Raw genomic sequence first — 15,077 nt, 5'->3', positions numbered from 1 at the left:
TTACACACATATCATATATTTTCTTGATTCGAATAATTTCTTCGATCCTGCGCAGCATGGACTTCGCAGGGGTTTTTCATGCGAAACTCGACTGGCCATGTTTGCGCACGACACACATGCAAACTTAGATTGAAGTTTTCAGACTGATGCCATTTCTCTGGACTTCACAAATGCGTTTGATAAAGTACCCCATAAGCGCCTTCTACTCAGACTTCCACTGTTAAATCTTCACTCCGACATCATAAATTGGATCGGTGAATTTCTAAATAACCGCTCTGAGGCTGTTTTTGTTAACAATGCTACCTCTGCTTCCCTTCCAGTAACATCAGGAGTTCCGTAAGGGTCAGTCTTTGGCCTGCTCTTTTTCCTTATATACTTTGACGACCTACCAACTCATATATCTTGTAATATCCGAATGTTTGCCGATGACTGTGTTATTTATCGCTCTGTTGCCAACGCTTCTGATCAATTAACCCTTCAAAGTGATCTCAACCATGTAAAGCATTGGTGCGACAATTGGCTAATGGAACTTAACCCTCACAAATACAAAATATAATCTTTCAGCCGCCGCCGCTTTCCATTCGTTTTTTTTCTTATGCGATTAGCAGCGTTCCTGTCGAAGCAGTTCAATCGTTCAAGTATGTGGGAGTCATTTGCTGCCATGACCTTTCTTGGGCTTTACACGTCACTAACGTCATATCATCTGCAAATAAAACATTTAGATTTTTGCGACGTCATCTACATAACGCACCTAAGAACGTAAAATTGTTAGCTTATAAAACTCTCGTGCGAACAAAACTGGAATATGCTTCACCAATTTGGAACCCGCGACAAGCTCATATTCAAGACGCCCTTGACTCACTTCAGAACAGTGCTACTAGATTGATTCATCGTTCGTATTCATGTGATGTGATTGTGTCATCACTAAAATTAGATTCTAATTTACCCCTTCTCTCATGTCGCCGCCATATCGCGTCTTTCTTTAATCTATAAACGTTTTCATAGCTCGATGGGTGTCCCGCCATACATTGTTCCTCCAACACGCATATCTAATCACACTGGTCATCCTCTTCATGTCGCACGCCCGCGTGCACCGCACCGCCACCGTTTCTGCGACACCATCCCTTGTCCATCCACCTTCACAGAAAGCGTCACCAATCACCTTTCACGATAGATGAACACATGGTTTCTGCCTATTGCTGTGAAACTCACCCCTTATATATACCCTGCTACGGGGTCTTTAATGAATAAAAATGAAATGAAATGAAATATCTGTCTCAAATATCAACAGAGAAGGCTTGGGCTGCGGTTTCATGAACACATCGTTCGCCGCGAGAAATGAACCGTGTATATGAAGAGGGTTTAGGCCATTCAACAAAAACCGGTTCACATGAAGTTGCCATGCGCCTCGCTCACTAAATATTTCTCCAAAAGAGAAATATTTATATGGCAAATGTGCCATACAACTCGCACACTGAGAGCCTTTTTACCAAGTACAACATAACAAAAAGCCATCATCTCTACAAACAAACCCTCCTACGCACCTACTACTTTCAGGTAAAAAATAGAAGCAACTTAATTACAAATATAGCAAACTTAAAAGAGAATAAACCCACATATGAGACGCGCAGCCATGAAAAATGGCTCATACCCTTTTGGAGGACAAATTACGGCCATCAAATGGTCGCAAATACCTTGCCACGGCTACTAAATTCTTATCTAGAAGCCTACATTGACATCCATGCCTTGACACCATCGGAGCTCATCTGTCTGGTGAAAACTGCCATTTAAATCGCTATGGTTCCGTAAAACCGAATGTATTCAATGAAAGAAATGTATTTTTTTGATGTACCCACTGCTCTTTATTTTTTTCATTTCTGAAAGTGTTCTCTGCCACCCCTCTGCCAATATGTAAAGGGGGCCAGGGACCCCTCAAGCTGCCAATAACCAGCTTTTACCTTGGCCCCCTTCATTTGCTTGTATATGGGCACAAATAAAATGAAATGCAAAAATGAAAGATACCTTGCTTGCGAGTAAAAAAACGAAGAAAACACACGATTCAACTTTTTGCATAGTCAAGTTTACAAGAGCTTTTCTTGAGATGAACCAGTAAACACAATGTTGACCCTTTCGGTTGAATAATGTAGGTAGTCGACGAAGGGATTACGTTGTGTTTGTGACTGGCACTCAACTTCAGAACGATTTGCACAGCTTGCATATAAAATAAAAAGAAGTTCAGTGGGAAACGAACGCCCAACAGGTGCTATCTGTACTAACACGCTGGTAGAATTTTGTATGTATAGGAATTTATTCTCACTAATTTTAGCTATGGTTCGCTTTATGAGGAGCACGCAGGTCAAGTCAGTCATTCAAACATAGATTGCTGAAGGAGAAGAGGTCGTTGAATGCCATCTAACATTTCGCTGTACTGTCGACATGGTAAAAGCCACTCAAAATTTACAGATAATGTTCTAGTCCTACACGACAATGAAGAAGTGCGTCTTACGGTAAGGCGTGAGATATCCCTAAGTAGAACATTCGCGTTCGCCTTCGATTACATTTCAAGTATAGGAATTGTTTTGCCTAAATCGCTAACTATGAAGAGAGCCCATACGCGTTTATTGAGGCGTTATAATTCCCTTCCAGTTTGAGTTGCCTTCCAGACTGCGTGACCTTTCAGCTGACAATCGGCGTCGTGTCTCTATTCTTTTGCGCTTAACATGCCTGCTTCTTCGTGGGAATAGGAATACAGCAATGCAGTAACACGCTTTTTTAATTGCGATTGCAATTATGTGGACGGGACAAGTGAATTCGAACCATCATTGTCGGCGACGCCATGGCGCCTCGCATATATTTAGGTAGATGTATACTACACGCTTATCCATGGCGTACTTGCGGATTATACGGCTACACTACCCCGTAACTGAAGTTCCTCGTGTCAGGTCTTACGTTCTTGACTAAATTATTCTCCAGAATTTCGACAATGACAGTCTACAAATGCCTGCATGCAGTTTACAAATTTCAAGAAACATAAGATACACAATGCATGCGTTTGATCTTAAATCTCCTCAGACAAAAAAAATATTAAAAGTGCAAACAACGTCAGTTCTCAAACATGAAAGGCGTGCAATTTTATGACGTGGTTTTTACGGGTAGCGTAGCGGAGCCGGTGCGATGTTATTAAAGGCTCACGTGTTAAAGCTTTCAAGAGGGCCAGACATTTTGACGACCCACATATGTCACGCCTGTCTTACTTCCTCCGAGAAATGCAAGCGCAACTCTAGACCTTGCCCTCACACTCAGTGAACTGCTTATATTTAAAAAGAACCCTTAATTCCTGAAGCATTTCGGATGCAAACTGAAAGGGCAGCCACTATGAACATAATGTACGGTGCAGAATCATGCTGTAAGTAACTTTCACAATCATATTCAAAAAGCTTTCTTTGATCGTTGTCACTGCTTGGTTGGCTTACGATAAATTTGCGCGAACTGCCTCACGGTGCATCTGTGTCACTGCTTTGATCCCAAAATATCTGTGGAAATGCGCTCAGTGGCAGCCTCGGCATCGGTAGGTCCCTGGTTGCAATCCCAACGCCACTGGTAACCCACTGGTAAAACGGCTACCTACCCCTACCCTGTCCGGAGCATAGATTTGATTCGAGGAATGTGCACCATGGCGGTGCCGCTAACAACTCCGTATTGTCGTTCTTGAAACTGCCTTCAAGGTGGCCAGAGGCAGGCCATTCCGTGGCTGTCCACGTGGCTCATACGCTCAGTTCACACTTATTTACCCCAAGATGTCAGGGCGTGTTATGCAGGCGAAAAACAACAACAAAGAAAATTGAAGAGTTACAACGGAAAGGAGAATTCAGGTGCTAATTAACAGGGCGGCGTTCGGCGCAAGCGCTAGAGAGCCATGCTGTATGATGAGTATGCGTAGTAACGGTATCAAGGAGGGTACTACTTGCTCGCCACACTCAGCAGAAGGGTAAAAAACTACCTGGTACTTGTTGCATACGTCGAGGAACTGGTTGTAGGTGAGCGCGGGCGACACGACGACGCACGTGGATCCCACGCAGGCTGCCAGCATGGTGAACAGAAAGCCGCACGTGTGCGTGATGGGGTTCCACGCCAGCAGTACGTCAGTCTCGTCCGAGGCTATGCAGTTCCTGCGTACGTGGAGCGACATCTTAGGCCTCATTGGTAGCAAAGGGGCCAGCTCACCGCTAGGCTAGCGTCACTGGGTAACCCCCGCGGTGACATCCCGCTTGCTTGCAAATGCCTATCGGGCGTTAGCACATCGTTACTGCTCTGCCATTATAGCGCTCGTCATCTTCACTTATTATGGTGGTTTATAGGCAATCCAACTTGTACGCAAACTCGGGAAGGAATAGTTAGCATGCGCAAAGTTGACAAGCAGATTAGGTGGTACCAACATCCGCATAGTAGTAGAGATATGTCAAATGACTGTCGAATGCAGAACAGAAACCTCTCCAATTGATATACAGTGCGTTCTGCGCCAGCAGACTTCACCTTGCCACTCTCATAATCTCATTCCACCGCATACGCTACACTGGGAAACTGAGTGGTGCTAAAAGGATACGTTCCTTTAGCGCTACAAAATTTTTTCACGCAGTATGACAGTCAAATAAATAGTCCGAATTACTAGCTTGGTCAAATGACCTGCCGTTCTTGACCCTCTTCTGCCTTCTCTTTGCATTCGTACTGCTGCTCTAATGCACCAGCGTTTACTTACTGTACGCATTTCATGACGCGCCGACATCTGTCAGTGGTTGACGCACACGATGGCACGACCGATGATCAAAAGTAATTGGATTTATTAGCGATGGGTGCAGATTCCACGACCAGCTATCGGCCAGCGCGTCTTCATGCTTCGAATGCTCGTCCTCACGTAACGTATCTGCCTCCACCTCGCTCGCCAGTCGCTTGCCGTACTTTTCCCGCTTGCCCTACATCTTGCGCTTGCCGAGGTGCCGCTACTCCCTTAGCTAACACAAAACCCCTTGAGCTTCATAAAGTAGCGACACTCCGCCTCCGCCTCACTCCTCCGCCTTCACTCCTCCTCGTTTTTCCTCTCTTTCACGCTCCCTCCTCGACCGTGGCGCTGCCTACACTGCTCGAGCGTAGCAACGGCGCCAACATGCGCTCCTCGCCACTCCGTAGACGCTTCTCGAGCAAAAATGGCGCTGATGCACGGCTCGAGAACCCACGTGATGCTATTAGGCCAATAGCGACGTGGCCTTGGCCTAGGCCAGAGCGCGCGAGGAGGAGGCGGTATTCTTCAAAGCGTGGCAGTACTTTACGAAGTTTAAGGGGCTTTAAGCTAACACGGCCGGGTCTTTAATCTAATGCGTCCTCGCAATAGTCTTTGACGTAGTCTTCGAGCCACCGCGGCGGTTTCTTCCGACGTGGCCGACCCCAAGCTGTTCGAAACGGCATCTGTTCACCTTCGTTTAGCGGTAGTTGACACACGTATCCCACTGGACTTGAACGTCATAATGCCCGTCGCAGTACGTGGTTGCTTCTGAACATGCGGCTTGCGACTGTGTCCGGCTGAAGTCAGGTTTGCATGGAGATGCTTTAGCTGCCTGGCTGTAGCCAACCTCCTTTCTTCTGTTCCCTTGGAGATGGCGTACGTTTCGTAGTACATTGGCCCTAGTTTTGTTGGTCTTGTACCTTTGGGATACCAAACTTCATCACCCACATTGAAAGGTGCTGGTTTGTGTTTGGAGTCGCACTTGCGCTTGAGCTCCTGCGAGTAGTCGATCAGCGTAGTTCGTGCTTCTTCGTGCTTAGCTTCTGCTTGGTCTTGTGGTCCCGTCGGTGCCGACAGCTTATTGTGGATGGTTCGACAGGGCACATAATTGTACAGCAGTTGAAACGGTAACATGTGCAAACTAAAGTGCGGCTGGTTGTTCCCCTGGAACGTTGCTTCCTTTAGGTATTCGCTCCAGTGGTCCATTTTGCCATTTAAGTTCTTTCTGAGTGCTGACAAAATTTTTCCGTTTCCGCGCTCGACAAAGCCGTTCGTTTCGGGCGCGTATAGGGTACGGTCAACCTGTGCTGGATGCTCTTCTCTCCGAAGTAACATGTTGCTGCTTGTGAAGTGAACACTCTGCCATTGTCAGTTATCATAGTTTGCGGCATCGGGAATGTGAATAGGATGTCCTCTTCAAGAAAATGTAGCACGTGTTCCGTTGTCTTGTCTGGTACAGCACGTGTAGCGATTATTCTCGTGGTGACATCAGCAGCCGTTATGAAATAAATACTTGTTGGTGTCCTCGGTAGCGATTGGCCCAACGTGGTCCATGGCAATTGTGTTGAATGGTGCCTGCCCTGACGTGCGCGGGTTTAGCGAACTGGTTTTGTTCCTGTCTTAACCTTGTACCTTTGACACGTTTTGCATCCTCGCAAGTAGTCGTCAACATCACGGTTCATGCTGTGCCAGAAGTAGCGTTCCTGGACTTTTTGGAGTGTCCGAGAAGCATCGCCATGGCCGCCCTCGTCGGGGTACGACATCAGAACTGCCTGCTTTAGGCTTTCTGGTACCACTATGCGATTTTCTCTGGTTCCCAATCTGTGGTCACGTTTACAAGTCTCTCTTGTACGATCCTGTACGGTGTAGCCTTCTTTAATGCACGAGCTTGATCGATGATCTGAGCAAGCGTAGGATCATCCTTTGCGGTCTGCTGAGCCGATTGTTTTCAGCTTTCAGGACAAAGACCTTCCGTGTCTTCCCTGGGACTCGTGATAGCGCATCTGCGAAGATATTTGTCTTGCCTGACGTGTGGCGAATCGTGAAGTTGTATGACATCAGGTCGAGAACTATGTGAGTGAAACACCTCTGCTGATTCTTCTTTGACGTGGTGCCATTATATCTCTATGCCATTGATCTTCGTTGGTACAAGGATTATGTTGTTCTCCGAGCGCTCTTTCACGATGCGGTTGGTGCGCTGCTCTCGCGCCCCTCTTTCGTCTCTTCGTCGTGCGGCGGCTACCTTCTCCTCTTTAGTGCGTTTGTCGGGTTTGGGCAATCCTTCGCCCGGTGCCACCGCTGAAGGCAGCGAGCGCAGATGTCCGCGGGAAGTCTCGTGCACTTGCCTGGCGGCTCGTCACCTTTCAGTGCGTTCTTCGGTGCCTCGTTTCGTGGGAATGACTGCTCGTGTGTGCCGTCACTTCTCGTCGATGCCATGCGCCTGTCGAAATGTCGTGCATAGTTGATGAATTCCAACACGCTCCCTTTACTCAGGTCCTGGAACGCCGCGAGCACAGGCCTTGTACTTTCCGATTGCACACTCTGAATTAACCAGTCCACAATGTCATAGTCGCTTAGGGCGTACTTGCCGCGTTTTATACGTTGCAGATGGCAGTACACCTAGTCAGTGATGGTTTCGTCTTCCTTCTGTCGGCGCGCGTTGACGTTCTCCACCCATTCACAAAACAGTGGCTGCTTGTTAAACTCCTTTCGTAGAGCTGCTACTCACCTTGTTCAACTCTCTAGGCTCACGCCATCCGTGCAATACCAAGCTGCTGCGCGTCACCGAAGTCTGGAAATTCCGGCGTTTAGCGTACCCATGTCGTTCCATGAACATCTCTCACGCATGCTGTCCACGGAAGTGATCCATTCACCTAAATTGTCGTTGTGTGTTCCGGAGAACGTTGGGAGAGTTGCTGTGAGGTCAGACATTGTAGTGATCTGGATTGCAGCACTTTCGTTTAACGGTCGTGTGGCGTCGTCACCGTCAGCCGTGTTGACTGGGTCACCTTGTGATCTCATTTGTCGTTCCAACAGTCGGGCCATCATTTGCATGGTGGCGCGGTATGTTTTCCGAAATGTTTTCCGGTTGCTTGTGCGCGCTGGTGTCGTTAACGGATCCTCGTTGCCATGTCAGTGGTTGACGCACACAATGGCACGACCGATGATCAAAAACAACTGGATGTATTGGCGATGGTTGCAGATTGCACGATCAGCTATCCGCGAGACCGTCTTCTTGCTCCAACCGCTCTTCCTCACGTGACGTGTCTTGCGCCTCGCTCGCCAGTCCCTTGCTGTACTTCTCCCGCTTGCCGACAGGTGCCGCTAGTCCAGGCCCCGTACACTCTCAAGTTCAACAAATGGCCACAGAGGGCGAAAAAATCGACCGCGCGCTGCTGCTAACAAAGCCACCATAGTAGAATAACTTCGGGATGCTTACGTTAGTTCGAGCATTTTCCGCTAGTGGCGCCGTAAAAAGCGCAATTTTATCTTACAAACTTTCTCTTACAATTACCGAAGCATTTTTATTACATAAAAAAGAGAACGAAATTATCATTGCCATATAGGTATTGTACTCTTTGTAAGTAAGTTTGTTTGTTTGTCACTATAAACGCAAATAGCGTTCAGCATCATCGATCTTTTACGTGACCTCTGGCATGGATTTAAAATTTTTACCGGTATTTTCGAGTGCATGGCGGCACGGATTCATTCGTTCGTGCACTCACACTGGTTCCTTCTTTTTTGCTAAAACTAGTTTATTGTGCTTCGATGTCTCGCGTTACTTAACCTGGGGTGAAGTGACGTGTTTGCAAGCGGACATGTAATACCGAACGTTGGGTATCGGTCGTGAGCCATTCGGAACACGTCTGTATCGAAACGGGAGCTGGATTCTGGTGCGGCTGACAACGGCAATAACGGTGAGTCGTTTAACACCGCTGCTTGAATCGTTATATAATATTCGTCTCATTAACTTACAGGCGGAAACAAGTTAACGAACTAGATCCTGCACAACATATGGATGTTGAGATCCTCCGTTGCTGTTTCCTAAATAAACCGTTACTTGCGAGGCTGTCGTTATACACACACAATCGGGAAAGAAAGAGCGATATCGGAACGCGCGTCTCATTTTTCATCTTATTGTAGCCGTGGCCATAGGTGACTGGGTAGCCATAACAATATACACATAAATCTTTTTTTCGAGTCCGCCGGCAACTTCTTTCGTCCACGAAACCGAACATTTCTTTGTTAAAATGATGTGAATGTACACAATTTAATGTAATAAACAGTTGCAAGCCTGATAATTCACTCATATTTCGTATTTGTTGGTTCCACATGTTCTTGCTGTTCAGTTTGGTTTACCGTAGGGCATTTATTTTTGCAGTAGTGAAGCGGTGCATCACGTCCGTGGAGAAAAATAATGCATCAGTTCTAATAGCTTCATGACTTCCATGCATTTGCTTGTGGAGCCAGCAGTGTGATCTCTTCCAGTGTATAAATGAACGCACAAATGTTATTTCTGATCTTAATAATACTTAAGCTGTTTACATGCATTGTATAGTTAGGCAGACATAAATTTATGGACAATAGCAGTATGTATTTGACGTGTGGCTTAAGCACCCTAGAACAGACGGTACATTTGCATATGTTCTGTAGTCGCAAACCATTACAATATATATGTCACACCTTTTTGCATTTTATATTGCAAAATTTTGCTTTTTCGATTTCTGATTCAGTCAAAATTTCTGTTCCAGACATGCAGCAATGAGGACGGCACCAGCATAAAGCAACACATTCCACGCACTAAACAGAAGCTGCTGCCTGCTACAACAAGGTCATTGTGTGGACGTTGGCTACTACTACAAGGTAAACAGCACATGGTTCCGAAATTAATATGTTTCATATATGCTGTATTGGCTTGCTGTTTGCAGCAGATATGAATGTCTGTTCATATTTATGGTTCAGTATAATTGGTTCGAACATAAAAGAAAACACACAAGAGTTTGGCTAATCTGTGCTGTATCTCATGTGTCACCGTTCTGCCCCAACAGAGTCCATGCCGAGCATATCTTGGTCATCACAGGAGCTCCCATCCACACCAACAGAAAGGGGCCGGAGCCGAATTTGCAAGGCTTTTACACCACGAACAAAGAAGAGCATGCAGAAGAATTTGTATGAGATATCAAGTCTGCAGATCACTGTGTCAAGACTGAAAAGAGCTTCAGCTACCATTCCACCAGCATGGACAAATTGGCTGAGTCATCCAGGTAACTCAAAAAGGACTTCATAGAAATTCTTCGTCTTCAGATGCACCTGCGAAATCCGACCAAGCACCGACGACGCTGGCCAAAAGAGTTCCATCAGTTTGCCCTTAATCAGCTTCCTGGTCATGTCAATTCCATTTGTGCCAAGTGTAATTTTTCTTCTATAAATGCAAGCTTCTTCATTTCCAATTCTCGTTAGAGATCATTCATCCTCATACAAACATAGAGGTCAACCGATTCTTCGCTGATACTTAGTAGCAATCACTGTCTAGTACCATAACATATCTGTAGGAGTACCTTTTAGCGTATGTTGTCATGCACAATTCCTCTCCTGCAATAGCTGATGCAACATCGACATGTGTCTTGCATTAACCTACGCACCATTTGCTATGCACCAGCTTACTTTTCTTGATGTTTTTGGCCTTCAATGCTTGCAGAGCAGAGTGGCTTCTCTCTTCAATGCAAGCTTTCTAATTTTCCATATTCCTAGTCTCGTTGATGATTGCTCTTCTTCCTCGATAGCCTGGGTCTTTGCACAAGCTACACTGAATGAATGATTGCAGAATCTGGTTTTGCTACCCCACTTGGTTGTGGTCGCCGTGTTACATTTCTAGGATGTGGGGGCCTGGTCAGTTGCATTGGTAACAGTCTCTCGAGGTAAGCATTTGCTCCTGCAGTCCGCACAGCGACATAGACTCCCAGTATACACGCACCGTAACTGCTGCTCCCGTTCGTTCTTTCCTGCCACAGCCATAGGCAAATTGTACTTGTGGCCTGCCTCGGCCATGATTTGTTCAGAATGGAGACCAGCATATGTGCTTACATGGTCCGACGTGTTTGAAGTTGATAGCCACATGGGTGGAAAGGCCCGCAAAAATGGCTGCCGAAGGTGATGCTCACGAAAGCGACTTGTCCACGTTGAGACAAAGTGGGACACCAAATGTGAGCCACACATTAGCGGTCCTCGACAGAAAAGAAACGTGCAGGTTGGAAAGGAGTTAACGCTAAAATGCCGGATAGTCCATTTCGCTGTGTTGGTTGCGGCAGCAGATGCCTGCATCACCTGATTGCTTCGCAATGGAAGCTGCTCATCTTCAAAGGCAACTGTCGGTTAAAACAGGTGCAATGCTCTGTCCAATCTGTTTGTACTGCTGGCTGTCGCTCGTTACCAAACCACCACATGCGACGAAGGCAAGCATTATGCCTGTAAGTAGGCGGCTGAATGTATCCTAAGAGACCCATGTATGTGAATGCTCACTGTTGCCATATGGTTCGTAGCCAATGTATAATGCATTCTCTGAACCTCATGCATTGATTGATTGCTGCTTCACCCGCCGTGGTTGCTCAGTGGGTATCGTGTTGGGCTACCGAGCACGAGGTCGCGGGATCGAATCCCGGCAGCCGCGGCCGCATTTCGATGGGGGTGAAATGCGAAAACACCCATGTACTTAGATTTAGGTGCACGTTAAAGAACCCCAGGTGGTCGAAATTTGTGGAGTCCTCCACTACGGCGTGCCTCATAATCGGAAAGTGATTTCGGCACGTTAAACCCCATAATTTAATTTTTTAAATTGCTGCTCAATTTCGCTGTGATCTTACTTGGTTATGGTCGCCATGTTATGTTTTTCAAATATGGCAGCCAGGTCAGTTGCATTGGGAAGCAGTCTCTTGAAGTAAGCATTTGCTCCTCCAGCCCACACAGCGACAGTGGCTCCTAATTCACACACACCGTGATTCATGCTCCCTGTTCAGCCTTTCCTGCTGCAGCCATGGACAAATTGTGCCTGTGGCCTTTCCCGGCTGCGATTAAGCACGAACGGAGACTAGCACATGTGCTTACATGGTCCGACGTGTATGAAGTTGGGTGGAAAGGCTCGCAAAAGTGGCTGATGAAGGTGATGCCCGCGAAGGCGACTTGTCCATATTGAGACAATGTGGGACACCAAGTGTGAGCCACACATTAGCGGCCCCCGAAAGAAAAGAAATGTGCAGGTTCGAAAGGAGTCAACGCTAAAATGCCGGGTAGTCCATGTAGCTGTGTAGGCTGCAGCAGCAGATGCCTGCGTCACCCGATTGTTTCGCAATGCAAGTTGCTCATCATAACTGGCGACTGTCCCTGCAAACAGGTGGGACACACTGTCCAATCTGTTTCTGCTGCTGGTTGTCGCTCGTTACCAGACCACCACATGCGACGAAAGCAAGCATTATGCCTGTAAGTAGGCGGCTGAATGTATCCTAAGAGACCAGTGTATGTGAATGCTCACTGTTGTCATATGGTTCGTAGCCAATGTATAATGTATTGTCTGAACACTATGTGGTGAATGATTGCCGTTTATTTTTGCTGTTGTCTCACTTGGTTACGGTCGCCGTGTTATACTTATCAGATGTAGCGGCCTGGTCAGTTGCATTGGAAAGCACTCTCTCGAAGTAAGCATTTGCTCCTGCAATCTGCACAGCGACATGGACTCCCAATTTACACACCGTGATTCGTGCTCCCCGTTCAGTCTTTCCTGCTGCAGCCATGGGCAAATTGTGCCTGTTGCCTTTCTCGGCCGCGATTAAGCACGAACGGAGACCGGCATACGTCCTTACATGGTTCTACGTGTGTGAAGTTGGGTGCAAAGGCCCGCAAAAGTGGCTGATGAAGGTGATGCCCACGTAAGCGACTTGTCCATATTGGTACAATGTGGGACACCAAATGCGAGCCACACATTAGCGGCCCGCGAAAGGAAAGTAACGTGCAGGTTGAAAAGGACTTAAGGCTAAAACGCCGAGTACTCCAGGTCGCTATGTTGGCTGCGGCAGCAGATGCCTGGTTCACCCGATTGCTTCGCAATGCAAGTTGCTCATCTTTAACGGCGACTGCCGCTGCAAACAGGCGGGACACTCTGTCCAATCTGCTTGCGCCGCTGGTTGTCGCTCGTTACTAGACCGCCATGTGCGACAACGACGAGCCGTTTACGAGCTCGCGTCAAAGATTCCAGCGTATCTCGACATACACATTTCATTTCTACCATCGCACGAGAATGTACACTGCTTGTTTTCTGCCAATAAAGTCGCACGTTCTGTTCACTCACTTGTGGCTTGTTTGTATGGGCGTCAATAGAGGCTCTTTGGTCTCCTGACAATTAGAACGCACCGGCTGCGCGGCAGCCGAGGTATCGAGGCATGCCGCATAGCCGGCGGGGCGAATACGGCGCGTACGAGCGGATACAAGCGTACACAATGGGCGAAAAGCAACCATATTTGATAATGCTCTAAAAAAATGCGCATTTCCGCTTCCTGTTTTAGCAGCGTCATCTGGCGTCCACCTTGGTAAGTTCCATGCGCTGCCGCTGCTTATTTTCGAACCACTGCCAAAGGTACAGTTTCCCTTCTCTAAAGTTGTTCTTTATTCTATGGCTAGTCCCTCAGCTAACACAGGAGTTGGCTTGAGATTTTGTGGCGAATTGAATTGACGTGCTTTTTGGGGCTCCGTGGCGGCGACGAAATCATCAGTTTTTTTGTAGGGTGTAAGCTTGATTCTGTTTTTTATTTGCCGGTTTTTCGGCCTTTATATTGTAATAGGGTGGTTTTCTTTCCTTTTTTGTCTCTCGTATTTCGTGGGCGCGGGTGCGTTTCATGTACATTTAGTTTTGCAGGATGCTTTGAGCGCCCTTTCGCGCCACCTGCTTCAACACGTGTAGCCGGATGGGACGTTGAGTTATTGGAGAGAGTAACAGCTATTAGTAATATTCGAGACTATGAATAGTTGAGTTGACTACTAATAGACTGCTAATAGTAGACTAACATTTCCAGAAGAGGGTTGTAGCGCCGAAAAAAGACAACACATAGCAAGCGAGAAGGGACAGGCGCCTGTCCCGTCTTGCTTGCTATGTGTTGTCTTTTTACGGCGCTACAACCCTCTTCTGGAAATATGCACCAACTAGCCCCCAACAAGTGTTACTCAGTTGACTAAGAGTTTAGACCAATAGCTATTAGTGGTTTTACTGTGCGTGTTTTGGTAGGAAAGTGAGAGCTCGGCCGCGTGGTTGAACGCGTGCGAGAGCGTGTCGTATCTTGGGTCTCCGCAGCATTGATTGCTTTTGAACAGTGGCGAGAGTTGCTTTGCGACATTTTGAGTATTTCGATCCTGGGCGTATCGGGCTTTGCTAAAAGGCACGTGCTCTGCATTATTATATTGTTGTAGTATTTGCATCAGAAAAAGCCATGCAATACATGGCAAGAAAGCCGGGAAAGCAGGGAGTGCGTGGGCGGTCGCTCAACGCAGTGAGGGGACGGATGATAATGGAGAGCGAATCGAGTCAACCGGTACCCACGGCGATGTCAATACTAGGCTAAATAAAATGGAAGCCTTCCACGAAGAACTTCTCAAGCAGGTGAAGCAGCTAAAAAATGAGCTAAACCGGAACGTGATGCAAAAAAAGGTAGTTGAAAAAAGACTTCAAGTAACCGAAGAAATACTGAACAGGGCCGCCATTGTGAACGAGAATGTGCGTGACAGTGGAACGCACTCCCCCGACGTGACAGGAGAGGGTGTGCTACTAAAGTACGTGGAATGCGTGCAACATCGTGAAGGGTTAGCTGGAAAGAGCGGCACCTACCTTGAGACCGCCAGGCGGAAAATGCAGCGGCACAGATGACAGTGCCCATTCCCCCGTCCGAATCACGCGGAAAAGGACAAAAGGCAGCAGGGAGAGGTAGGAGAGAGTGAAAGGGTGATTATCGCCGGAGACTCGAATCTGGCTGGGTGCTCAGAAGCAATTGTGAAGAGGATGAAAGGCGTTAAAAGAGTGACGGTAAAGACATTTCCAGGGTGGACACTGGGTTCTGTCATGGAGCCAGCAAAAGAAAAGCTCGCGGAAAATGCCCGCGTGCGCGACCTTGTCATAGTAGCAAGTGGGCTAAATGACGTCTTAAACAGGAAAGGGACAGGACTAGCCCAGCGCTTGGCGAAGGGGGTGGACGGTGCCGGAGGTGCCTGTACGTGACAGTCACGTACAAAGAGCCGTAGTGGCTGCTAATGAGGCGATATGCAA

The 15,077-nt window shown here is 47.3% G+C and overlaps 1 protein-coding gene across 1 annotated transcript in view; it reads right to left on the bottom strand.

The window, feature by feature from the left end:
- The window catches only part of LOC135918042 (uncharacterized), a 567,488-nt gene that overhangs the window by 193,040 nt on the left and 359,371 nt on the right, over positions 1-15,077 (bottom strand). The window contains exon 7 of the mRNA XM_065451709.1: positions 4,001-4,169. Within this exon, the coding sequence (XP_065307781.1) occupies positions 4,001-4,169 (169 nt within the window). The remainder of the gene's footprint in view (positions 1-4,000; positions 4,170-15,077) is intronic.

Source organism: Dermacentor albipictus, chromosome 5 (genome assembly GCF_038994185.2).
Source record: "Dermacentor albipictus isolate Rhodes 1998 colony chromosome 5, USDA_Dalb.pri_finalv2, whole genome shotgun sequence".
In the NCBI taxonomy this organism is placed as follows: domain Eukaryota; kingdom Metazoa; phylum Arthropoda; class Arachnida; order Ixodida; family Ixodidae; genus Dermacentor; species Dermacentor albipictus.
Note: the sequence above shows the minus strand (reverse complement) of the source record. Positions and strands in the feature narration are given on the sequence as shown.